A 26,082-nucleotide genomic window follows, 5' to 3' on the forward strand; every position below is an offset into this window, starting at 1 on the left:
CAAAATTTTTGGTTTAACTCGAATATGAATTACACGTTTCGAGTTATTTGAAAATCCGAATACGAAAATGTAAATTTACGTCGTATTGATAAATGTTTATATTTTTTAAAGTTAAAAGTCAAAATCATTAACTTAAAAGGTAAAACTATTTCGTTTTGATAAATGTTTACCTATTAAGTTACAATGCAAAACCATTATATTGTTTATGTAGTTAAATAATCTTGTACTTCCTCTACCAGTTAAATAATCAGCCCATATAAACGCAATATTGAGTATAAATAATAGGATTCGTTAATTCGACTTGAAATTTTTTGACTCGATTCGATTTGATTTAAATAAATTTAAATTGATTTCGATTGCTAAAATAAGATTTGTTAACTCGACTAATTCAAAATTTTTTAACTCAATTCGATCGAATACTCACCCCTGTCTCTAATTGTGATGGTGAGTATAGATATAATCTTATTAACTTCGGAAGTTGTAGTATTGTTTAATTTATACATAAAAAAAAGTTATTGCCTCGTTATGCACTTTATTAGACAAATAGAAATAATATATCAACATAAAATTTAAAAGAATATAAATTTTTTTCTAAAGAATTTAATTAAGTTTATTATGTATATAAATATTTTAAATATTTTAAAATAATTAATTTTTATTTAATAAATTATTCTCATACTTCTATATCAGCATTTTCATGACTAAAATTAATAATTTAGGAGTTTATTTAACTAAAAAAAATAAGAGTTTATTTATACAAAATCTAATAATTTAAGGGTATTTTTAATATATTATCCTTTTTATAAAATTTATAATGGGAGTTAAAAGAAAATTGATTAAAAAGTGTTTATAAATAGTTGAAGTAAAATTGATCAAAAAATAAATTATTTTGATTAGCTCTCATTTGATTAATTTTTTTCGAGAAATTATGTCTTATTATTTAAAAAGTTTTTACTTAATTTCTTATATAAGTTAGAGAATTAATTTACTTCAAAATAAAATAAATCTTTTTGTTTTATAAAAAGGTTACTTAATTACTTTTGTTGATGACTTTTTTTTTTCTATCCTATCTTGTGAGGACTATTTTTTATAGTATGATTTTTTGACGTGACATGTTAGGGGTAACTAAATAATATGTATAATAATATGTTATTTCTCTTAAGCTTGACACATACCCTTAGAGATATTTGTACTTAAATCTCACGGTATGTTAAGTAGTGTCGCAAGGTGCCGAGTTACTCCATAAAGCTGGCAAGTTGGAAGGTTAAAAAATTGGTGAGTGGCAAGTCATATTCCCTTGTTTGGGTCGGACTTCTGACGAGGACAAATTAAATCTCAAGTCGGGTCGTGATACATTTTATATCAACTTTCAAAGAAATTACCAAATTTTTATAAAAAAAATTACCAACTTAAAAATCATCAAATATTTTTTAATTTATTAAATTTAAAACACATGATAAATGTGTAAAATTCTATTAGCTTTATTTATTTATTTTCAATGAAAGTTTATCTTATTCAAAAAGAAAGTTTATCTTATTATCTATTTTTAAAAGTATTTAAGCAATTTCTAAATCGGAAAGTGAAAATGACATGAATCGTGAGATTCCTCCGTTAACCGCCACCTGTCATTCTCCGTTATACCGTAGACTCCCCCAAATAAAAACTCCCGAAACTGTTTTTCCCTCCATTTTCCCGAGAAAATTACCCCTAGCTAGCAAAGTTTCCCGAGAAAATGATTCGATCGGCGTGAAAAAGAACACTCTAACCGGGCGAGATCCAGTACCATGAGGTCGATCTATGATCCCTTTTTAAACTTACAGAATCGAAAGCTTTCCTCTTCAATTATTTCATGGAAAATCGAGAACAAGCCCGAGACAAAACCCTAATTACCGACCCGAAGAAAATCAATGCTGCACATGAAAATGTGCAACTAATTGAATGGGAAGATTTCGACAACGAGCTAGCTAGATTGTGGAGTTTAACTTCTGCCCTTAAGGAAGCTAATGAGAAGAAACAAAGTCTTCAAGAGAAACTCCAGTCACTAATTCAGGTAATGCTTTTTTTTCTGATTAAAATTAGGTTATCTTTGTGTTTGAAAATTATGTTATTTTAGCAAACCAATTTTGGGTTTTTGAACATAAGCTGAATTTGGGTAGAGGAAAAAAAGGGGGTGTTTGAAGGGAAAGGGAAACTGGGAATATATTTGTTAATTGGGGGGTAATGACTTGAGTGAAAAGGTAAAAGGGATATTGTTGAAATTTCAGAAACTTGGAGTAGTAATCCAATTTATATGCTACTGTTTTTCCTGATTTAGAAAATAAGGGAAAGGAAAAAGAAGAATAAACTTTCTAAAATAGTTGGATCAAGTGATCAACAATTGAAACAAAGTTTTTCTGGATCCTTAATGTAGTAATATTGTTTAGTAATTTTATATGTAGTTGTAGAGAGCAAGGACCCATAATATGCTATAATTTTAGCTTTCATGCTCAATGTTGCTATTCTGAAATATAGTAGGATCATTGTTTACCTAATTTGCTGGTTTTACCTCTTGTTCCGGGAACCGATATGCGTGATATGGATCACTGTTTCACATCGAACTGGATCATCTTGGTAGAAGTCCCAATTACCTGAACTTGCCGAGCTATGAATCAAGTTGAAGTTATAGTTTTTTCATTTTACATAATGTTCCCTCACTGAAGTTTTCAGCTGTGTTTGATTGATAAGTGGTATGCTATTTAGTTGTAGAGTGCAAAGAAAATAGATTTCTGGTGTCTGCACCTAAATTACTTACTAGGTTGGGCGGTATAGGTTGTGAAATTGATAAAGCCAATCATTTCAGTTTGAAATATAATGATTTCTGTTGGGTTGCTCAAATGCTTTAGCAAGAACACGAGATAGAAAAATTGTCAATTAAGCTTTACTGGGATAAAGGGCGATGATAATTGTGTTGGTGAATGGAACTTTTCCCTTACAAAATCTTAAATATTCAATCTGCGTATTCTTTTTAGTCCCAAAAATAACAATGTCAATTCGCATCAGTTCCCTTATCCTTCATTTAGTTTCATTTTGCTCTTCTACTGTAAGAATAAGTACATTTTTTTCCTTCTTATGTCCTTATTTTTGGAAATTGAGATTTTTGAGCTCTTTTCTACTGTCTCAAAAAGTTGACATGGCAGTCACTGTTTATTTGGCCGGATGCCCGGGCTTTAATGGGCTAAAGCCAAAGCTTATTTCGAGATTTGTTGCTGTTTGTACCAGATGGATTTATTGTTTCAATTCATTTTTTTTTCCTTTTCAGATTTTTTTTCCACTTTTCTGTTTTATAGGGCTCTTAAACTGTTTCATGTTGTCCATTTAAAGGTGTTTAAGAATTGCATTTGCATTCTTCTATGTTTATTTTACTTTTACTAGATATTGCACGTTGAATTGTTAAAGCCATATGACACTTCAAGGGGACCTGGTGAGTGATAATTTAGTTTTGTCTTCTGTGACCTAATTAATTGGCCCACTGATTAATGGGTGGGAACATGCTGTGCAGGTAAAAAATGAGTCTTTGAATAAACTGAACGAGCTTGAGGAAATGCGTGAGAGACTAGAGGCAAGGAAAGTTGTTATGGCAAACATGTCAACTCGTTGCAAAGTTGCAACAGAGGATGCTAAAAAACAGGAGGAAATGCTTAGTACTGAAGTAAGATCATTGTTGGTTGCTGGTACCTCTCTTTCTGTAGCAAGGAAGCGATTACAGGTGAAGCATTTTTATTCTAGCTTAAATTAGCTTTGGAATTTCATTTTTATATTATCATGAATTCTGAATTTATGATATATTTGAAGGTTTCTTCTTATTCAGCTTTAGATGTTATATATTCTCCTCTCGGATCAATAAGACCTCTCTCTTTGCACCTCTACCCCCTGTGAAGGTGGTTGAGGGGCTTAGATGAGATGATTCTCATTCTATGAATTCCTTTGCATAGTCAAGGGTTATCCCCTTCTTGCTCTCCTACTTCTTTGTCTCTTTTATTAGATAGTTGGTTGGTAGTCTTGCATGCGTGGCATGATTGATTATATGTTGTTTTTATCACAGGAAGCAAATAGATTACTCACTGAAGAAAGGGGTTGTGTTAAACTTAAAAATGTGCAAAGGAAGCTTCGAGCAAGGCAACAATATATGATATCACAAGTTTCATTATTGTATCCTGTAAAGATCTTGGTTGGACCTGCACAGGAGCAAGAACTTGAGTCCTATTCTAGCAGTAGTAGATTAGGTAATGTGCTAGTAGTTTTGGATTGCTAATGCTTTGCAATAAAGCCAACATATGGTCAGTGTCGTCAAGGCATGCGCCTAGGCATGCCTACGCCTTAGTTTTATACAACAAAACGCCTTGGACCCTTCCAGGTGAGGTCCATTTGATCAATCGTATGCTTGGTGCACCTAGGCACACTTTTTTTGTAAGGCAATGGGCATTAGAAAAAGCCTGCCTTGTTGAATTTCTCTATATTTTATTTTATTTTTTACTGTTTTCATTTGATACACCTTTACTAATAAGAAAGGGATAATATCAAACTCTATAATTCTCAATATTTGAGCATTCACCTATAAAAATTTTGCAAGTTTTGTGGATAAACCAGACCACACTTTAGAGTTTGCTATATATCTTAAAACTTTTATGTTATAGACACACAGACTTGCAAAAACTCTCACATATAGGTATTGCGCTTTACTGCACTCAGGCTAGCGCTTCCTTTTGTGCCTTGTGCTTGAGGCAAAATAAAGGTTAGCACCTAGAATGCTCTTGTGCTTGAGGCAATATAAAGGTTAGCACCTAGAATGCGCCTTGCGCCCTAGGCAACACCGCATATGGTTTTAATTAGCAGCCAGTCTCCTCGTTTTGAAATCCATGTCTTTCCTGTTTAGTTTGTGGTTTATTTTTATATTCTTAATTAACATTTATCCTCTCACTTATATCATCGAGAACCCGTTGTGATGCTTGTTATATTTCCTCCTACGTTTTCTTTTTTGTTCTTGAGATTTTGGATGTCCAAAATGGTTTGAGGAAAACTTTACCAACAATAGCAGCTTCTTTCTCTTGAACAATTCCTTCTTGCAACACTGGGAATATATCTATAAATGGCATGCCTGGATATCCATATCCTTTGATATCAAATATGGTTGGTCCAATATGATGTTTTACTAGGGGAGAATAAAATGAGTTATTTTTGTCAACTGGACAAGTCTTTTATGATTCCTAAACAGCTTAGGGAGTACCATTACCTATCACTTGACTCTTCTTTTGGTTATGATGGTTGTATTCAGTTATTCCTCTTTTAGCAATCTACTATTCAATTCTCCTCGTATCAAAACAATTTTTTTTTGCTCTTGAATATTATGAACTTTTTACATATCTCTTACTTTCATGATTATATTTTTTGAATTTTGTTTTGACTTTCACAAAGAGGTGGTGTCTGGTGATGTACTGATATGAAGTTCCTTTGTTCCTGTCTTCACTAGGGAATCCTTCTGCATCAAAGCCCGTCAATCAAGGATCGTTGACAATTTTAGGTCTGAATCTCACCTTGCTTCCGTTTACAAAGATGAGTTTTTTCACTGACAAAAAGGAGGTTCAGAGATCTGCAACTGCCTTGGGATATGTTGCACATGTGCGTCCTATTTCTTCTGTGAAGTTATCATTTATTACTGAATTTGTTTTTTCTGATAATATCAAGCTGTGGATATCAAGTTTTTTGACCTACCACCTACAATCCCTTGTTGCTTGAAGATGCTGTAGTAATTTTTAATTGCTAGGATGGTAATATGGTATAGTGGGCTGCATCTTGATTGTTTGTTTCTCATGCTGAGGCTATAATTTTAATCATACCTATTATTGTTTCTTGTTTCCTGTTATTTCATCATTTGCAGGCTGTTTCACTAATTGCATCCTATTTACAAGTTCCCTTGCGTTATCCTCTGCGCTTGGGTGGTTCTCGCTCATATATTAATGACCATGCGTCTTCAATAGACCCTGCATCTTCTGATTTGTCATTGGATACAACACTTTCAGCAAATGTAAAGCTGGCAGAATTTCCGCTGTTTTTAGAAGGTCAAGACACGACAAGAGCAGCATATGCTGTGTTCTTGTTAAACAAGGTAAGCTTTTGCATATTAGTAATTCTTTTTCCAAGATGAATTATTCTCCTTTGGCATTTTTATGTATAGTATTGGATTCAAATGGTCTGCAAAGTTAGCTTGTCAATGCTCTTCAATCCACAGGTTGGAAAAACAGTGCATGTTTGTTCGTCAGCATTTACAGCTCATTTTATGTCATTGATAGTGGATAATCTTGCTTCCATCATCATTAATATCATGGTTGAATTGTTTGGAAGATATTGGATTTACAATATCTAGGTTCTTGTGATAGACACTTAAGACTATCTATAAACTTCACCGGCAGATTAGGTGAAGGATTATCAACAAATTTGAAAAATGTGATGAAGTCCCACCATGCATCTAGAAGGAGGTCCAGCACTCGAATCCCATTCCCCATAACTAAAAACTATGTCACTGTGACTTGGTCATATCTCCATATCCATGTTCGAAGTCGGACATGGGTAGTTAAAGAAAAATGAAGAGTTGATGCATGATAGACTAAGGACTAGTTCAAAAGTGCGTTTAGAAAAAAGTGTTGTTGAAATGTGGTGCGGAAAAGTGTGTTTGTTAGTTTTTAGTGTTGTTCATTGCTGCCAAAAATTGTGGTTGAAAGTTAAAATGTCTTTTTTAGACCTGATGGTAGAAAGTAAAAAATTAGTCAAGTTATATGATATTTAAACAATTTAATATAATGATACATGAAATATAACTTTTAAATACCTTTTAAGTAATTAATATAAATTATTTGTAAAATTGATGATGTATAAAATATTTTGAAAAAAATTAAATATAATAATAAATAAGATTTAAACAATTTAATATAATAATATATAAAATATAAATTAATCTAAGAGTATTTTTATAATTTTCACTTCGAAATGCAAAAGCCAAAAGCAGTAGGTTTTTGACTACAAAAGCTATGTGTTCTTCATCACTTCTGCAGTGGAAAAACACTTCTGCAGTGTAAAAACACTTTTAACCCAAAAAGGCTTTTTCACCACAATAGAAATAGAAAAAGGAAGGACCAAACATTTTTTCTACCCTGTTTTTGTCTCCTCTTTGAAAATACTTTCCAAAAAGTTTTATTATTATTTTTTCTGTTTACAATGCCTTAAATGCAAATTCCTTATAGAGTGCTTTCTTTTGATCCACTTGCATCATTGTAATAAGTTTGCATTGCCTTTTAACTTTATATGTTGATTATCTTTTATTAAGTTTTCTGTTGGATCTTATGGTCAAATTCCTTTACATTATGTATGTTAATTTGCTTAGCCCTGATAAATGTTAGATATAGGGTTATCAGCTAATTAGGAAAGACTGTGATGATAGTCACACCTTACATCCAAAAGCAAAGCTTTTTACATGTGTATGTAAGGTTGCTAAGCAAATCTGATGAGCCTTCACTGATGTTTTCAGGTTATGTTTATGTTCCTTTTCGGCAAAGAACATTATCGAGATCACAGTATTTTGATTGCCTTTTGCTTGTTATGTTTTTCGTTCTGAAAAGCTTGCATAATCTTTACTGTGATTGCAGGATATAGAGCAACTTTTGAATTTCATCGGTGTAAAGAGTTTAGGACCACGACATGTTCTTGCAAATTTGAAGGAGCTTCTAAGGTCTGTCCAGTCTTCAGAATATATAGATACCTGAATTAATTTTGATTTTGTAGGATCAACTATAATTAGCTACTTATTACAGTATGAATAGACAACCTGACCACCTTCACACACGACACGTGCGGATTTTTTACCAATTCCATTTCATTAAAGAAAAAAAAAGAGCTTTAAAAAAGTATCGCACTTTTTTGTTGTTTACAGAATCATAATGTTAATTAGAGTCGAATATTTCAGATTTCTGATGATGAGCATATTCTTGAGTATTGCAGTAAAAAAAATGGGTGTGGAACTTATTTGAACTTTGAATGTATGTTTTGTTAGTGAGAAAATAAAGTTGATAAAGATTTGGTAAATAGAATAAAATACTATTTTTTATTAGAAAAATATTTGGTACACTGCCAATCGAGTTATAATTATCATGACACAATATTAAGGGTAAGTAAAACATGTCATATTACAAATAATAAAATTATAATGACTCAAATATACGAACATGTTAAAATTTATGTACAAAGAATTATTAACATGTAATGTATATTACGGTAAATTTATGTACAAAGAAATTTATGAACATTGTGAATTGTTTTAACATGTTAAAATTAAACATGTTAATTTCTTTGTACATAAATGTTAGAATTATTAACATGTAAATTGTTATAACATATTATACAAAATACATTGTGAATTAAAGCATAATATGAACATGATATCAAAATATTAATTTTTTTTAAAAATTTGATGATACGAATAATTATGTAAAATATAACATGATACAAAATAACTTGAGAGGAAAAGAGGAATAAAGAATTGCATTGTTTGTGAGGTTTTAAAATATTCCAGTTTTAGATTCAATTTTCTAGTATGTTTGGTTTAATTTTACATTAGATTTTCTTTTTAGTATGCACTAGTGAACGCTTGGCAATTAATTTAATTTAATTTAAAGAGATATTGCATATACATAATAATGGATTATGATTTTACATTAAATTTCACAGAAAAAAAAGAAATAGATGGTTGAAAATGATAAAACCATAAGATAAAAGAGCTTTTATTCAAAATGCAAAAATCAACAAAATATTCATTATCGCTCAACTTAGCATAATTAAACATTTAGGTGTGGAAATCAAATCACAATTTGAGTAGCTAAACACATCGCTTGAAAATGTGATAAGTAAGAAAATTGCCCACATTTGAGTAGCGACAGGTGGTAATGCATTTCCCAACAAGAGAAAACCAAGCTCTTCGCCAGTATGGATTTATGTAGAGGACAACAAAAATTGTCAACAACACAACTACATAAGAAACCAAAAAGCTCACACAAAAATCATAAGTATCTATCAAACCATCTTCTCTTTTATCTTCTGATACAGTTGATATCGTTGATGGTGAATCGGTTTTGGAACAACTTTTATGCAATATAACTCCACAAAGAAACGGATTTCCCTCATAACTATTTTCAATAAAGGTCCCAAATTGAGCTTTTGGTTCGGGAATACTACCTGACAAGTTGTTAAATGCCACGCTGAAAACCTCCAAAGAGTTCAACTCCACCAATGGATTGGGGATTTCACCACTCAAGTTGTTGTAAGAAAGGTCCAAACTCTCAATTTGATGAAGTTTTGAGAATGACGAGGGTATAACTCCGGTCAACTTATTGTGTGAAAGGTTTAAAGAATGGATTTCACTCAAGTTCCCTAATTCTGGTGGGATATGACCAGTTAAGTTGTTGCAAGATAAATCAATCCCGGTCATATATGAAAGGATGTTGCCCTTGTACAAAAAGAGCCCACTCTTTGTTGTGAACTCTATTACTTCTTCTAAGTAGCTATCAGGATAGTAAGAATCCATTGGTGTTGTTTCATGCTCTTCTATAAATGTCACATAGAACCCAGTTTCTAGAATCTTGTTCGTTTGCATTGGAAGAGATAAATTTCCCAAACAAGAAGGTATAGGACCAGAAAACATATTTTGAGAAAGATCTATGATGCTTAAAGAATGCAACTTGCATAACTCAACAGGAACTTTACCATGAAAATGATTATCTTTCAAGAGAAGAACACTCAAAGAAGAAAGCGTGTAAATCCATTTTGGAATACTACCTGTCAAATTGTTTCCTCTAAGATCTAAAGTCACTATCGAAGAGCTATTATAAAAAGCAAGTGATAGTGGGCCTCTCAGTCTATTCCCGTGGAGGTGGACATGCTCTATGTATGGTGGATTAAAACATGACGGTATAGAGCCAGATAAATTATTTTGAGAAAGATCCAAAAATTCCAACCTATTCAACTTGCAAAATTCCATTGGAATAGAACCCTCAAAACTATTGTTGGACATAGCTAATCTCCCCAAAAAATGCGTTAATTAAAATTCAATTCCACTCAGAAAACTTTACTAGAGAAAAAATTTCTTTACATAAAATGTCTATAAATAAAGCTTTGCCCTAACACTTAGAACTTTAATCTCCCTAAGTAATGATGCCAACTTCTTCAAAAAGGTTGGAACATTAGCAGCTCTTGAATAGGCTTTGTCCACTTGAATTTTTGAACAACGAAGCAATGCCGTGTATTCCTCCACTGTAGGCACTAAATCAACACTTCCAAAGGTGAAACAACAATAAACAGAATTCCAAAATTGGGCTAAGGCACGGAACAGGCGCTTATCCACCTTTACGTCGAGCAAGTATGGTAGGTCTCCATAGCTAGAGTAGAAGAGTTGCTTAATCTCATCATTCCACTGATCCCAAATTTCCTTTAGTTCCTGTAGGCTATTCTGAGTCACGCTAACACGAGTGAAGTCCCACAACTCTGACACATACCCCTCGGCCAAACTATCACCTTTCTCTTGTTGTATTGTCTCAGACCAAGTTTGGACAGCCGCATTATCTTCCACCTTATCAAGAAACCCTTTTTCCATGATAAGCTTTCTATCTAGCAACCGAATATGAACTAACACCCTTTTAGGATGAAATGCTATGCAATCATGATGTCATGTAATCAAAACAAAAGAAACCCAAGTCAGTATCACATATAGAGATATAAACAAACATAAAATAGCAAGAAACACTTAATCAGGAATCCACTAGGGTTTTGGGATAGTTCTACCTGGGTCAAGTTCCTAAGGCTCACTATATGAGGCTTAGTTTCTAGAGTAAGGGCACCCGAACCAACAGATTCCTCGATCTTCACCCATTATAGGCTTATATAGATCGAGTTCAGTTCAGGGGGATACATTTCCCTATGGCTGCACGGAGATGAAAATTTCACGAAGACATAAGTACGGATGTATCCCGAAAGCGGTCCACTACCCTGCATGGAGGTGAAAACCTCACGAAGGACTAGTTTCTCGCTCCCACTTAAAAGGTAAAATGCACAATGCAAATGCAAAGTTTCCAACATACCAAGATAAAAAAAATGCGAAGGGAACTCATGTATTTTTTAAAACTTTTGATTTTCGACAAAAAAACAAATATAATCAATTTATGGCTCGACTCTCAAGTCCCCAGCGGAGTCGCCAAGCTGTCGAAACCATTTTTTTGAAAACAAAAATTTTAGTGTCGACTTAAAAATAAAAACTGGAGTCGCCACCGATCCTTTATTAAGGTGTGATCGGCTCACCTCAAAAATTATTTTGGTCTACGAATTTCGAGAAAACGAGTTCGGGAGTCAGTTACGCACGAGGAAGGGTTAGCACCCTCGTAACGCCCAAAATCGGTACCAAATCAATTATTTGATGTCTTAGTGTCGAAGGCTAAAAAGATTTTAAAATCAACTTAAATGATGAAATTTGAAAAGAAAAAAAAACGATAATCAATTGTCCGAGTCATGTAAAGAAATCGAGTCCCAATACGTTAGGGTACTATTCCTCATAATCCTCGAACTTTGAATATCACTTTTATTTTATGCGAAAATCTTCATTTCGAGAAGGTAACATGCCACGCCCAATACGTTAGGGCACGGCAAATTAAGTTCCCAAACTGATTTTTTGGTGCTCGTATTTAAAATAAAGAATATTCTTGATTATTTGAAATCAATAAAAAAAATCGGAACCCAATACGTTAGGGCTCAATTTTCCTTGAAAATCCCAAAACCTTGAGTATTGTTTTTATATACAAAAAACCTTCGAATCAAGAAAATAACTTTGATGTACGGTTAAAACCATAATATATTTTCAAAAAGGGGTATATCAAAAGTTAATGTATAATATGAAGCAAAAACTTTAATTTAGAACGTATATGAATACATATTTGCAAACATATACAAATACAATATAACGATAAAGCTGCAAACATGAGTATGCACACATTTAACACTCATATACAAACAAACATACGTAAAAAACAAATGAAATATGTAAGGCGAAAGACTTATAATAATCTCGAAAACTATGCATGAATACATAAATATATGAAAATAAGACAAAAGTATAAGAATACGCATATGTGCATCTATTTACAAAAGAAAATAAAATGGTATAAGTATATGTGCATTGGTAAGGTACGAAATTATGTAAAAATACTTATATGTATGTACAGTATGTATACAAAAAAAATGAAATAGAATAGTAAAAAAATATTTTTTGAAAAATGTATATATTATAGGAAATGAATGTATATTTTAGAATATGTATGTATAAAAAAAATTAGGAAGTATAATATATATATATATATATATATAAATGCGTATACATATTTACAAATGTAAAGAAAAATATTTGAAACTAAAAATATAAAAGTATATATATAGAAGTTGAAAAAAATAAAAAAAACACATGTATAAAGTATATAGGTAGGCACGTAATGTAAAACATGCATATATATGTATATATATTATATAAAGAAAATAATATGTGAATACTATATAAGGAAAATGCATATATATATTATATAAAAAAATGCATGTGAATGAACATAGAGATAATGATAGTAACAAGGATAATATATAATATAATAATAATGTTTTTTTAACGAAAATAAATAAATAAATAAACAAACAAATAAATAAATAAAAATAGTTCAAAAAGAAAAAAGTGGATTAAATTGAACAAAAGACGAAAAAAATGGGGCAAATTTAAAAAGAATAAAAAAAATCAATTCAAACACGCGAGCGATAATGGGGGACTAAAAAGGAAATAATTCCTTCCCTTCCAAAACGCTGCGCAATGTGGTATCAAATTGAAATAAAAATGAAATTCGCGGCCCAAATTTTAAAACAAATAAAAACGGTTTAATTGACACGTGCTGCAAAAGAGAGGGGCTAACTGCGCAAATTCCCCACCTGACGTCAGAGCGCGCGGATCCTCCCCTTCGGGTCGGGTCACCGCGCAGGTCAGGCCTGGGAAAACGGCGCCATTTTGATCTGTTATTTAAATCAATTTCCTTCCTCTAAAATCATTTGAAAATTGAGTAAAAGAAAAAAATAAAAAAAAGAAAAAACGCCCTCTGTTAGGGTTTCATTTTTTTGGCCCCTTTTTGCACCACCGCCGCAACTGGTCTCCGCCGCGCTTTCGCCGATCGGAGATGCGACGCGATGGGCTCCGAAGGTAAATTTCTTCCCTTTGTTTTTGATAAAAGAAAAGAAAAGAAAATAAAATAAAATAGGCTAATTAAATAAAACGCAAATCACCTTTAAACAAAACTTTGTATTCTCAATATTTTTTCCTTTTGTATTTCTCTGTATTTCTTTTTGATTTTTTTCTATCCCCCTGCCTTTTTTTACAGATTTTCAAAGGCTTTTATAGCCCGAAAAAGAAAAATAAAATCGCATCTATCTATTATTTTGCTGTTTTCTCTCTGTTGGACTCTTTGAGTTCGTTTTGTTTGCAGGTGTCGTGCGAGCGAACGGCGCACGTTGAGATGCCAGCCCCGAGATGTGTTGCGCTTGGGACGTCTGCTAGTGACTGCTAGGGGCTTGCGGCGCTAAACATGAAGCTAGGGTTTGGGAAATTTGGGTGTTAGTTATTGGGCTAGGGTAATTTAGGTTATTGGGTTTGTATCTGTTGATGATATTGGGCCATGTAAATGGGCTCTTTATTTGGATTTTCTTTCTGTTTTGGTTTATTATTATTTTTACCAGGCAACAATTGGTATTACATATTCATTATTATACTTCAAACGAAACAAGTACGCTTTGTTCAAAGTATTATACTCGCGATTGATCAAAAGAGAATTTTTTTTAAAAAAAATAAGACAATGTTTCGTTTTTAGAAATTCGAGAAAGTCGTGCCCTAACTTACGGGGTTCCTATTTTCTCGTAAAAATCTAAACGACCAAACATCCTTCGAATTTAAAATACCCAAGTTTTAATTAAAGGCAAACTTATGTGTCGTCATTGGAACCTCGAGAAATCATGCCCTAACTTATAGGGTTTTGATTTTCTCGTCGAACCAAAACGACCAAATTTTTTTTATTTCAAAATATACGGATTTTTAATAAAATTAAAGGCGAGCTTGCACTCAAGGGTTCAAATGTTGCATCCTAACTTATGGGATACGACATTTTGTTATCCGCGAGACGAGCAAGTCTTTTATACTCGTTAAAATTTATTCAAGTTTTTTAAAATAATATTGATAAAAAGGGGAATCGTATTTTAAAATCTTTTTGGATTTTCGACATTCAACTTTAAGACATCAATTAATCAATTCATTACCAATTTTGGGCGTCACAAGGGTGCTAATCCTTCCTCGCACGTAACCGACTCCCGAACCTATTTTTTCTGAATATCGTAGACCAAAATCTTTAAAATTACAAGGTGATCCGATTACACCTCCATAAAAGATCGGTGGTGACTCCAATCTTTGTTTTCTAAAATCGACAACTATTTCCTTTTCAAAAAATGGTTTCGACATTTATTATTAAAAGAATTATATATTTTAAGCTATCAAGATTGACTAGGCTTGAAATTTAATTTATTTTCATATACAATATTTTAGCTAGATTTGAGTTTTAACTTGAAATTTTTATTGTCTGTTGACACATTTGAAGACAAAGTTGGTTCTGTGGTTGAAATAGTGGTCATACCTTTAGGCGTTATTTCATTGTCTTACTTGCCTATTTTAAGACTTGGGAAATTTTAAAACAAAAGCTTTAAACTATTGGTTTTGAAGATATTTGGATGAGTAAAGCTAATAACATGAAAATCAATTGGGTTGAAATTAAATTGGAGAGTGGTTTCTTACTACCAAAGTAAAATGCTTGTCAAACAAGGAAAGTCTCTTTTCATATTTTGAAGGCATTGGATTGAATTGGAACTCTTATGAAGTAATATCTTATGCTAGTTTTTAGCTTCTTTATAAAGAATTGTTTAGATTGTAATTCTAATGTAAACACAAGTTAAGTAGTATACAAACTTAAGTTTTGCCAAGCTTAAGAGACAAATCAAGAGGCTAAGAACTTGATAGAGTACAAAGTTGTTCAAGGAATTGTTTATGGGTGCATTATTTCTATAAGTAATCAAGAGAGTTTCTTGAGCTGCAAAACTAAACTTTCAAGGGGTAAGCTTAGAGGGAGAGTGATCTAGTCTTTGTACAATGATAAGGTCACTAAATTGGTGAGTGTTAAACCATTGTTAGGATTTAAATCATTTGTTGTACTGTGAGAAAGATAATGGACTATTGTTTTGGGAAAGACTTTACAAATGTAGATTGAAGTTGAACTGCGTAAACAATCTTGGATATCTTTATATTTTATGTATTTAGTTTCAGTTTGCAAAGCAAGTACCCCTCGTTTCTACATTATCTTAATCAATAATATATCCTAATTAAATTAAATTTTGAAATATTAATAATAAATTTAATTAAGATGTATGAACTTATTGAACACTCCGGTTAGTGCTTGGTTTTCAATGTTGTCGTTTGTAGTTGACATTTCAACCAAAAGTACGACTTGGACATAATATCGTGTAATTTGGGTCATAAGAATTTTCCCTCCTATTAATTATTATTATCAAATATTAGGTTTAAATATTTTATGATTTTTTAATAGAATGATTTGTGTTACTTATGATTTTGTTTAAGTTTGTGTTTACTTTGTTAAATATAATTTATGGATGTGATATAATTCAAATTTCAAGGTTGATTTGATAAAAAATTATGGTTTAGATTCGAAATTGTTAATTAAATAATTAAAAAGTTAACATTGTTATTTTTATGTATCAAAGTGTATAACTTTTTTCAAATACATGTATGAAATTGAACAAAAAAATAGTATAGGTACCACATTAAAAAAAAAACAAATCCAATACCTAGTCATCGGTCGTGTTGTACCAAGCCGATGCAAAATGTTAGGCCCATTTACTAGGCTTGTAAGCCCATTTGCTAGGCTTGGACTCGACCTGAAAAATGAGTTTAAAATTTTGCCTAAGCCTAGTCCAGATAAAAAAAAAAGTTAAACTTAAACCCAGCTCGGCCCGCCCGTATCAACTTTCTTTAGATTATTTTTTATATAAAAATAAATTTAAAACATTAAAATAAGGTTTCTCAACGAATTGAAAATATATTTTTTATACTTAAATAACACTAACATAGTTGCAACTTAACAAACAAATGCCTCTAAAATAGTAACAAAATTAACAATAAAATAAGAGTTATACAATATCCAAAACAATAACACTCGATATTAAAATATTAATTATTTTTAAATATATAAAATATAACATGATACAAAATAACTTGAGAAGGAAAGGGGAATACAAAATTGCATTGTTTTGGAGGTACGTTTTAAAAGATTCATTTCTCTAGTGTGTTTGGTTTGATTTTACATTAGATTTCTTTTTAGTTATGCATTAGTGAACATTTGTCCGTAAATCTAATTTAATTCAAAGAGCTATTGCATTTACATCATAATAGATTTTTTTTACTTTAAATTTCATTAAAATAAAAGAGAGAAATAGATAGTTGAAAAATGATAAAATCCAAAGATAAAGAGTTTTTATTCAAAAATGCAAAAATCAACAAAATATTCCTTAGCGCTCAACTTAGCACACTTAAATATTTAGGTAAAATATGAGAGGGTTCGGGTAAAAATATAAGCCCAAAATATGGGTTTGGGCAAAAAACGAGGCCCGTTTAGAAAACGGGCCGGACCTCGGGAAATTTTTTTTCCCAAATATAATAAATATATATATATTTTAAATAAATTTCTCATTTCCCCTCCCCATTTCCCATTTCCTATTTCCCTAAGCCATTCCCTCCCCCTTTTTTATTTTTATTTTAAAATTTTTAGTTTTTATATTTAATATTTTAAATTTAAATTTTAATTATTAGTATTGTTAAATTTGTTGATATGATATTTCATGGGCAAGGGTTCTACTCTAAAATAAAAATAAAAATTCTTTTTTAAACTCTTTATAATTTATAAAATTTTAAAATAGTAATGGTAAAATTACATTTTGCCCCTCAAATAATAAAAAAAGTTAATTTAATCTTTTAAAAATTATAAAAATATAGGCTATTAAAATGGTAAAATCAATTTTTTCTATCATAAAAAAGGGTCGGGCTGGGCCGGGCTTAGTATTTTTCCCCGGGCCACCGGGCCTAGGAAATGGGCTGAAATTTTTTTCTGGGTCTGGCCCGAACCCAGCCACCTCTACATCTATGTATATGGTAAAATGCATTTTTGGTAAGTATTTTAATATTCGGTTAAATTCGTTTGAGGTATATATATCGTGATAATCCAACACAAAAACACCCTTTGCTCAAAATAGACTTTTCATTTTTGGTGAAGTATTTTAATATTCGGTTAATTTATATTTTTGTACCCGCAAGTCATTCGAATTCGACTCAAAAATTTTATTAATGTATTCGGTAAATGAATAATAACACCAAATTTCATTAATGTTAGTTTGTCTCTTTTCGGGATCAAAGATAAATAATAAATTTTATAAAGTTAAAACTATAACTTTTTAATTATATTAAAATATAATTTCATAAATTTCTTTAAAAAAATGGTGTCTTTTAAATTTTTAATTAAAGTAGTAATTCATTAACTCAAAATATTGATTTTTTTTTATTTCTAAAAAATATTAGCGTAAATATGATAATTAATCTTTCGTACTCTATCATCTAGGTATTGGTAAAGTCAAATCCAACTTGATTGACCAAAAAAGTTTATGTGGTGTAGAAAATTTTAGTTTTGTGGAAAAAAGGATGTTCTACGAACTAATTGGCGGCGGTCACATTGGGTTTGGGAATTTTAAACCTTTGAAATCTGATTGCAAAAACGTATACGTACACAATTTTATTTCTTGAAATTTTAATATTTTCTTTGATACTGTTAAAATGATAGTTATGAATATTAAGGATATATATATATATATATTTTATATTTTTTCTTGGTTTTTCATGCAATATGAGTAGATTTCAATTTTTTAATGATAACATTATATACCGCACTAAAATAAAAAAACATAATATTTAGAATTATTCATAATTTTTCCCGAATTTTTAAATAGAATGATAAACAACTCTAATCCACATTTTCATGTATTGACAATAATATTAATACCAATCAAACAAGATTCAATTAGCAAAATAAAAATATGAATATCCGAAAGTTTTTATAATTTTTGTGTTGATTTATTATTAAAAAATTATATATTTTAAGTTATGACTAGGCTTGAAATTTAATTATACAATATTTTAGCTAGGTTTGAGTTTTAAATTGAAATTTTTATTATCAGTTGAAGGTTGATTCTATGGTTGATTGTGTGCTTGAAACAATAGTCACTTCTTTAGGTATTGCTTCATTGTCTTACTTGTTCATTTTAAGATTACGTTATTGATTTTGAAAATAAGAGTTGATAAATTTTAGAATAAAAGCCTTACGTTATTAAATTTTAGAGGGAGAGTATCTAGTCTTTGTACGACGGTGAGATCGGTAAATTGGTGAGTGTTAGACCTAGTTAAGACTTAAATAATTAGTTGCACTACGAGAAAGATAGTGAACCATTGCTCTGGGCAAGACTCCACAGATATAGACTCGGTAGCGGATCCAAAAATACGACTTAGGGGGACAAACTTTAAAAAGGGGTTGGTGTTTTTTTGGGGGGTTTAGGGGGGCAAAATTTAAATTTTTAGGGGGTTTAATGTAATAAAGTTGATCTTAAGGAGGTGCTATGTAAATTTCTAAAACATTGCCCCCACCTGCCCCCCTTTATATCCATCAATGTGTCGACCAAAATCAAACTACATAAATAATCTCGGTGTTCATTGTTGACACCATTTTTTTGACAAAATGGGGTTAACTTGGGTTTTGAAAAATGAAAACAAAAATGGGAGTCGCCACCAATCTTTTTTGATAAGGTGTAATCGGGTTACCTCGTAAAACGGTTGTTTTTAATAAACGGTTTAGGTTTATTAAAACAATGCTTTTGGTCTACAAAATTCAAAAAAATAGGTTCGAGAGTCGGTTACGCACGAGGAAGGATTAGCACCCTCGTAACGCCTAAAATTGGTACCTAGTTGATTAATTAATGTCTTAGTGTCGAAGATTGAAAACTTTGAAGAATTTTAAAAATACGATCCTAAAAATTTTCGAACAATATGGGTTGGAATTTAGGATTCTCTTGTTCCGAAAGAATATCACATCTAGCACATTAGGATGCGATACTTTAAACTGTCGAAACCAATATCACCTTATGGTTTCCAAAACCCATACTTTGAAACTTTAAGAGGGTATTTGGATATTTGGCTTTTATTCAAAATGCAAAAATCAACAAAATATTCATTATCGCTCAACTTAGCATAATTAAACATTTAGGTGTGGAAATCAAATCACAATTTGAGTAGCTAAACACATCGCTTGAAAATGTGATAAGTAAGAAAATTGCCCACATTTGAGTAGCGACAGGTGGTAATGCATTTCCCAACAAGAGAAAACCAAGCTCTTCGCCAGTATGGATTTATGTAGAGGACAACAAAAATTGTCAACAACACAACTACATAAGAAACCAAAAAGCTCACACAAAAATCATAAGTATCTATCAAACCATCTTCTCCTTTATCTTCTGATACAGTTGATATTGTTGATGGTGAATCAGTTTTGGAACAACTTTTATGCAGTATAGGTCCACAAAGAAAAGGGTTTCCTTCATAACTGTTTTCAATAAAGGTCCCAAATTGAGCTTTTGGTTCGGGAATACTACCAGACAAGTTGTTGTATGCCACACTAAAAACCTCCAAAGAGTTCAACTCTACCAACTGATTGGGGATTTCACCACTCAAGTTGTTGTAAGAAAGGTCCAAACTCTCAATTTGATGAAGTTTTGCAAATGACGAGGGTATAACTCCGGTCAACTTATTGTGTGAAAGGTTTAAAGAATAGATTTCACTCAAGTTCCCTAATTCTGATGGGATATGACCAGTTAAGTTGTTGCAAGATAAATCAATCCCGGTCATATATGAAAGGATGTTGCCCTCGTACAAAAAGAGCCCACTCTTTGTTGTGAACTCTATTACTTCTTCTAAGTAGCTATCAGGATAGTAAGAATCCATTCCAAAATTTAGTGTTGTTTCATGCTCTTCTATAGATGGCCCATAGAACCCAATTTCTAGAATCTTCTTCCTTTGCATTGGAAGAGATAAATTTCCCAAACAAGAAGGTATAGGACCAGAAAACATATTTTGAGAAAGATCTATTATGCTTAAAGAATGCAACTTGCATAACTCAACAGGAACTTTACCATGAAAATGATTATCTTTCAAGAGAAGAACACTCAAAAAAGAAAGCGTGTAAATCCATTTTGGAATACTACCTGTCAAATTGTTTCCTCTAAGATCTAAAGTCACTATTGAAGAGCTATTATAAAAAGCAAGTGATAGTGGGCCTCTCAGTCTATTCCCGTGGAGGTGGACATGCTCTATGTATGGTGGATTAAAACATGACGGTATAGAGCCAGATAAATTATTTTGAGAAAGATCCAAAAATTCCAACCTATTCAACTTGCAAAATTCCATTGGAATGGAACCTTCAAAACCATTGTTGGACATAGCTAATCTCTGCAAAAACGATGCATTCCCTATCCATCTTGGGAGCTTTCCATGCAACTCGTTGTTACTGAGATCAATTTCGCTTAGTGAATTTGGAAACTCAAAAGTAGACACATCAACATTTGTCATCTCTCCTGAAAAATTATTTCCATCCAAATATAAATACGGCACCCTATTTGCGCTGAGAATCACAGGAACTACATTTCCACTGAGGTTGTTATTTGATAGTCTCAAAATGGTCAGTGAGCCTTTCGTGATCAACTCTTCTGGTACTTTTCCATACAATTGATTGTTTGATAGATCTAAAAATGATAAATCCTTCATGCCACTTAAACAAAGTGGGATAATACCTTCAAAAGCATTCTTGGATAAGAATAACTGCCTCAAATGTGGAAAAGTTGAACATATACCAGTCGGAATTTGACCTTGTAATTTGTTTTCAGATAAGTCAATTGAAGATACATTAGAAATAAGAGCCGACGAAAGTGAGAGAGGACCTGTAAATGAATTACCCTTCAAGATGAGATCTTCTAACTTTGTGTTGTTTTCTAGCAACCAAGTTGGTACAGTTCCACTGAGATTGTTATGCGAAAGATCCACATATCTCAAGTCATATTGGTAGTAAAGGAAGGTAGGAACTTTACGACTGAGTTGTTGAGATGTTATGCACTTTAGCAAACTGATGACTTCCAATTGGAACTTTGGGATTGAGGTATAAAAGGAAGGTTCCAATACCATCTTGTTTTCATTAATCGAAAGGGCTTTGAGGTTTGAAAGGTTTGCAAATGGTGCAAATGACAGCGGAATTTGAAAATGGTTTCTTGAAATATCTAACTCACGAAGAGATGTCAAGTTACTAAAACAATGAGGAAGCATCCCCTCAAGTGCATTCTCACTCACATCCAACACTTCAAGGTTCCTAAGATCACACCATCCTGAAAATTTTATAAATAAATTCATGGAAGAAGTTTCAATTAAATTTTGCTTTATATAACAGAATAGGAGATAATATATTACAGAAAGCTCATAAAGAAATCAATTTGAGCCATAAAATTATTTACCTTGATTAGGTAAGGGACCAATAAGTCCACAATCAGATAAATACAATGTTTTAAGAGAAGCAAATACTCCAATGCTTTGCAAAATGTTGGTGTTGAGAGTAGAATAGTCAAGATATATTTCCTCCAAACTGCTCGACACATTTGAATCTAAGCAATGTCAAGAGGTATTAGATAACGGTATTATAGAAAGCCTCTACTAAGTATAATGCTTTATTTTCTGTGAATGAAATGAAGTATATAATATATATATATTTTATGAGTTAGATTATTCATGATTTATCTGAGATAAATTTGATAGAGAGAAGATGTTTAAACTTTAATATAACTCTTCATCCATTTTATTAATTATACTATTTTTTTCTTTTTATATTTTCTTATATTATTTTTTAATATAAGTAATTAACTGATATAGCTAAGTTGTATAATTTTCAAACTCCAATCAACAACACTATAAATAATATTTATGTTCAAATTTCTCATCCAAATTTCTCATCCACACTATAAGCAATATGGTGGTAAGATGATCATATTCATCAGGAAGGGAATTCAACAACAATAATGCCTTGTCTTCATCTTCAAATTTCTCATCCAAATTTAGCAAGTCTGCTAAAATTTTATTGAATGAGTTCACATGGTCATTCATCGACATACCGGGTGCATACGTGAATCGATAAAGTTTCTTTTTCATATAAAGCCTATTTTCAAGACTTTTCGTTAGAAACTTTTCTTCCAGTGTATCCCATAACTTCTTCGCTGATGTCTCCCTCATGACAGAGTACTTCTGCTCTTTGGCCAAACATAGGCGGATTGTACCACACGCCTGTCTATTGATCTTGGCCCACTCCTTGTCATCCATCTTGTCAGGTTTTTCTTCAAGGGCTATATCTAGCTCTTGCTGACATAAGACATCCAGGATCTCACATTGCCACATACCAAAATTATTGGTACCGTCAAATTTCTCTACTTCAAATTTTGCATTTGTCACAATAGTCCTTGCTGATGACGATGCTTGCCATTTTTCTCCTCAATCCCAACTACTGTATACGTAAACAGTACCGTATACGTGAATAGTTCTGTATACGTAAATAGTACCGTATACGTGAATAGTGTCATATACGTGAATAGTACCGTAAACGGTCGTATTCCCCAAGTACGAACCTGGCTCTGATACCAATTGTTGCGCGGAAGCGTGTGAAAGAGTAAAATTATTGTACTAAAAAATCACACTAAGTTCAATTCCCAGGAAAGAGAGGTGAATCACGAGGATCACTTAAGTACCAAGTCTTTCCTAGCCAGAATATCCCTCTATCGTAATTTAATAGCACAATAAATCACTACAATCACACTCACAAAATATGAACAATAAATAGTAAAGAACACCAGAATTTTAACGAGGTTCGGCAAATCTTGCCTACGTCCTCGGGCACTACCAAATATATTTCACTCCAAAATACAAATGAAACTTTACAAATAGGGAGAGAGAACAATGCCTTAAGTAGAGAATGGCAAATGTGGGATGATGAGAATGAGCAATGGTTGGCCTATTTATAGTTGAGATTCAAGGGCCACCTTGCAAAGTCCCTATTCACTTAGGGACCAAAAATTGCTATTATCCCATGCCCAACACTAAATAAATATTTGGTGCCCATAACTTTGACCTTTCCAAGGTATGGGTAGGTATGGGAAAGGTATGGGCAAGGTATGGGATATATTCTAATAGTTTGATAAATCTAAAATCGATAAATCCTTCATGCCACTCAAACAAGGAGGGATATCACCTTCGAAGGCATTCTTGGATAAGAATAAGTGGCTCAAATGTGGAAAAGGTGAACACACGTTGGTTGGAATCTGACCTTGCAATTTGTTTTGGGATATGTCAATTAAAGACACTTTAGAGTTAGGAGCTGACGGTAATGAGAGAGGACCGGTAAATGAATTACCCTTCAAGATGAGATCTTCTAACTTTGTGTTGTTTACTAACAACCAAGTTGGGACTGTTCCGCTGAAATTGTTATGAGAAAGATCCACATATCTCAAGTCATATTGGTAGTAAAGGAAGGTAGGAAGCTTACAACTGAGCTGTTGAGATGTTATGCACTTTGGCAAACTAATGACTTCCAATTGGAACTTTGGGATTGAGGTATAAAAGGAAGGTTCCAATACCATCTTATTTTCATTAATCGAAAGGGCTTTGAGGTTTGAAAGGTTTGCAAATGGTGCAAATGACAGCGGAATTTGAAAATGGTTTCTTGAAATATCTAACTCACGAAGAGATGTCAAGTTACTAAAACAATGAGGAAGCATCCCTCAAGTGCATTCTCACTCACATCCAACTCTTCAAGGTTCCTTAGATCACACCATCCTGAAAATTTTATAAATAAATTCATGGAAGAAGTTTCAATTAAATTTTGCTTTATAAAACAGAATAGGAGATAATATATTACAGAAAGCTCATAAAGAAATCAATTTGAGCCATAAAATTATTTACCTTTTTAGGTAAGGGACCAATAAGTCCACAATGATATAAAGACAATGTTTTAAGAGAAGCGAATACTCCAATGCTTTGCAAAATGTTGGTGTTGAGAGTAGAATAGTCAAGATATATTTCCTCCAAACTGCTCGACACATTTGAATCTAAGCAATGTCAAGAGGTATTAGATAACGGTATTATAGAAAGCCTCTACTAAGTAGAATGCTTTATTTCTGTGAATGAAATGAAGTATATAAATATATATATATTTTATGAGTTAGATTATTCATGATTTATCTGAGATAAATTTTGATAGAGAGAAGATGTTGAAACTTTAATATAACTCTTCATCCATTTTATTAATTATACTATTTTTTTCTTTTTAGTATTTTCTTATATTATTTTTAATATAAGTAATTAACTGATATAGCTAAGTTGTATAATTTTCAAACTCCAATCAACAACACTATAAATAATATTTATAAAATAAAACATGTCTACACTAAATGTGTGTTTAAATTTCATAAAATTGAAGATATTTTTAAATTATTCAAAATTCACATGTCTACACTATAAATAATATTTATAAAATAAAACACGTCTACACTAAAATTATTATATTACCTTTAAAGATGCCAATAGTATATAAAAAAATCAAATAGGTATTTTACTCAACAATAAATAAAACTCAAAAGAATTATAAGTAAACTCAGCGGATTAAATGAAAATTTTAAAGCATTAAATCTTGGCCCAAAAATAGAGTTAAGTTAAAATTCAAAATTATTTTATTAATATTGTTAAAATTATTTTATTAAATCTATGTCCATTACGTCATTTTTTTAGTTACATTACTACTAAATTTTTTTTAAATGTCACACCAACAGACTATTTTAAAATTTTAACAATTTTAACAATTGAACTAGGATTTTGATTTTTTTTATAAAAAAGGAGGGCTGTTGCAGCTAGGGTTTTCTGATTTTTTTTTGTTTTGGGCTAGGGTTGTGTTGATATTTGTATTGGGCTAGGTATTTGGGCTGGGTGTAGTTGGACTAGATGCATCTGACTTTGGGTTTGTACCGGGTCACTGTAAATGGGTTTGGTTTTTATTGTTATTGGGCTGTGAACTATTTGAGTTTTAATTAATTTTTATTTATTTGGTTTTTTATTGTGGGCTGGGCAAATTGGGTATTACAATCAGCTAATTAGGAAAGACTGTGATGATAGTCACACCTTACATCCAAAAGCAAAGCTTTTTACATGTGTATGTGAGGTTGCTAAGCAAATCTGATGAGCCTTCACTGATGTTTTAAGGTTAAGTTAATGTTCCTTTTCGGCAAAGAACATTATCGAGATCACGGTATTTTGATCGCCTTTTGCTTGTTATGTTATTTGTTCTGAAACGATTGCATAATCTTTACTGTGATTGCAGGATATAGAGCAACTTCTGAATTTCATTGGTGTAAAGAGTTGAGGACCACGACATGTTCTTGCAAATTTGAAGGAGCTTCTAAGGTCTGTCCGGTCTTCAGAATATATAGATACCTGAATTAATTTTGATTTCGTAGGATCAACTATAATTACCTACTTATTACACTATGAATAGACAACCTCACCTTCTTCACACACTACACATGCGGATTTTTTACCAATCCCATTTCAAAGGATCACACTTTTTTGTTGTTTACAGAATCATAATTAATGTTAATTAAAGTGGAATATTTCAGATTTCTGATGATGAGCATATTCTTGAGTATTGCAGTAAAAAAAATGGGTGGGGAACTTATTTGAACTTTGAATGTATGTTTTGTTGG

The 26,082-nt window shown here is 31.8% G+C and overlaps 3 protein-coding genes and 1 long non-coding RNA gene across 5 annotated transcripts; 2 read left to right on the plus strand and 2 right to left on the minus strand.

Moving 5' to 3' along the window:
• The first annotated feature begins 1,563 nt into the window (after positions 1–1,563).
• Positions 1,564–7,998, plus strand: LOC107934486 (UV radiation resistance-associated gene protein). Of its 2 annotated transcripts, none has more exons than XM_016866928.2 (6): positions 1,564–2,050; positions 3,539–3,745; positions 4,082–4,262; positions 5,507–5,655; positions 5,915–6,142; positions 7,677–7,998. In XM_016866928.2, the coding sequence occupies exons 1-6, from the start codon at positions 1,850–1,852 to the stop codon at positions 7,791–7,793; spliced, it is 1,083 nt and encodes a 360-aa protein (XP_016722417.1). In that variant the 5' UTR covers positions 1,564–1,849; the 3' UTR covers positions 7,794–7,998. The 2 variants fall into 2 exon arrangements, with proteins under 2 accessions (XP_016722417.1, XP_016722416.1); XM_016866927.2 differs by lacking the exon at positions 7,677–7,998 and adding an exon at positions 6,266–6,456.
• A 793-nt stretch (positions 7,999–8,791) lies between these two features.
• Positions 8,792–10,105, minus strand: LOC121214420 (receptor like protein 21-like). The gene has a single exon (XM_041088041.1). The coding sequence runs from the start codon at positions 10,091–10,093 to the stop codon at positions 8,903–8,905; it is 1,191 nt and encodes a 396-aa protein (XP_040943975.1). The 5' UTR covers positions 10,094–10,105; the 3' UTR covers positions 8,792–8,902.
• A 9,343-nt stretch (positions 10,106–19,448) lies between these two features.
• LOC107944295 (receptor-like protein 13) lies at positions 19,449–23,967 on the minus strand. Its single transcript, XM_041089409.1, has 3 exons — positions 23,655–23,967; positions 21,802–21,948; positions 19,449–21,675 (listed from the first exon to the last, which is right to left on the minus strand). The coding sequence occupies exons 1-3, from the start codon at positions 23,965–23,967 to the stop codon at positions 19,541–19,543; spliced, it is 2,595 nt and encodes an 864-aa protein (XP_040945343.1). The 3' UTR covers positions 19,449–19,540.
• Positions 23,968–25,215: 1,248 nt separating this feature from the next.
• On the plus strand, positions 25,216–26,000 carry LOC107944296 (uncharacterized). Its single transcript, XR_001696183.2, has 2 exons — positions 25,216–25,582; positions 25,701–26,000. It is a non-coding gene; the product is annotated as an uncharacterized lncRNA (long non-coding RNA).
• Positions 26,001–26,082: the final 82 nt, after the last annotated feature.

This window comes from Gossypium hirsutum, chromosome D02 (assembly GCF_007990345.1).
Source record: "Gossypium hirsutum isolate 1008001.06 chromosome D02, Gossypium_hirsutum_v2.1, whole genome shotgun sequence".
Lineage (NCBI taxonomy): Eukaryota > Viridiplantae > Streptophyta > Magnoliopsida > Malvales > Malvaceae > Gossypium > Gossypium hirsutum.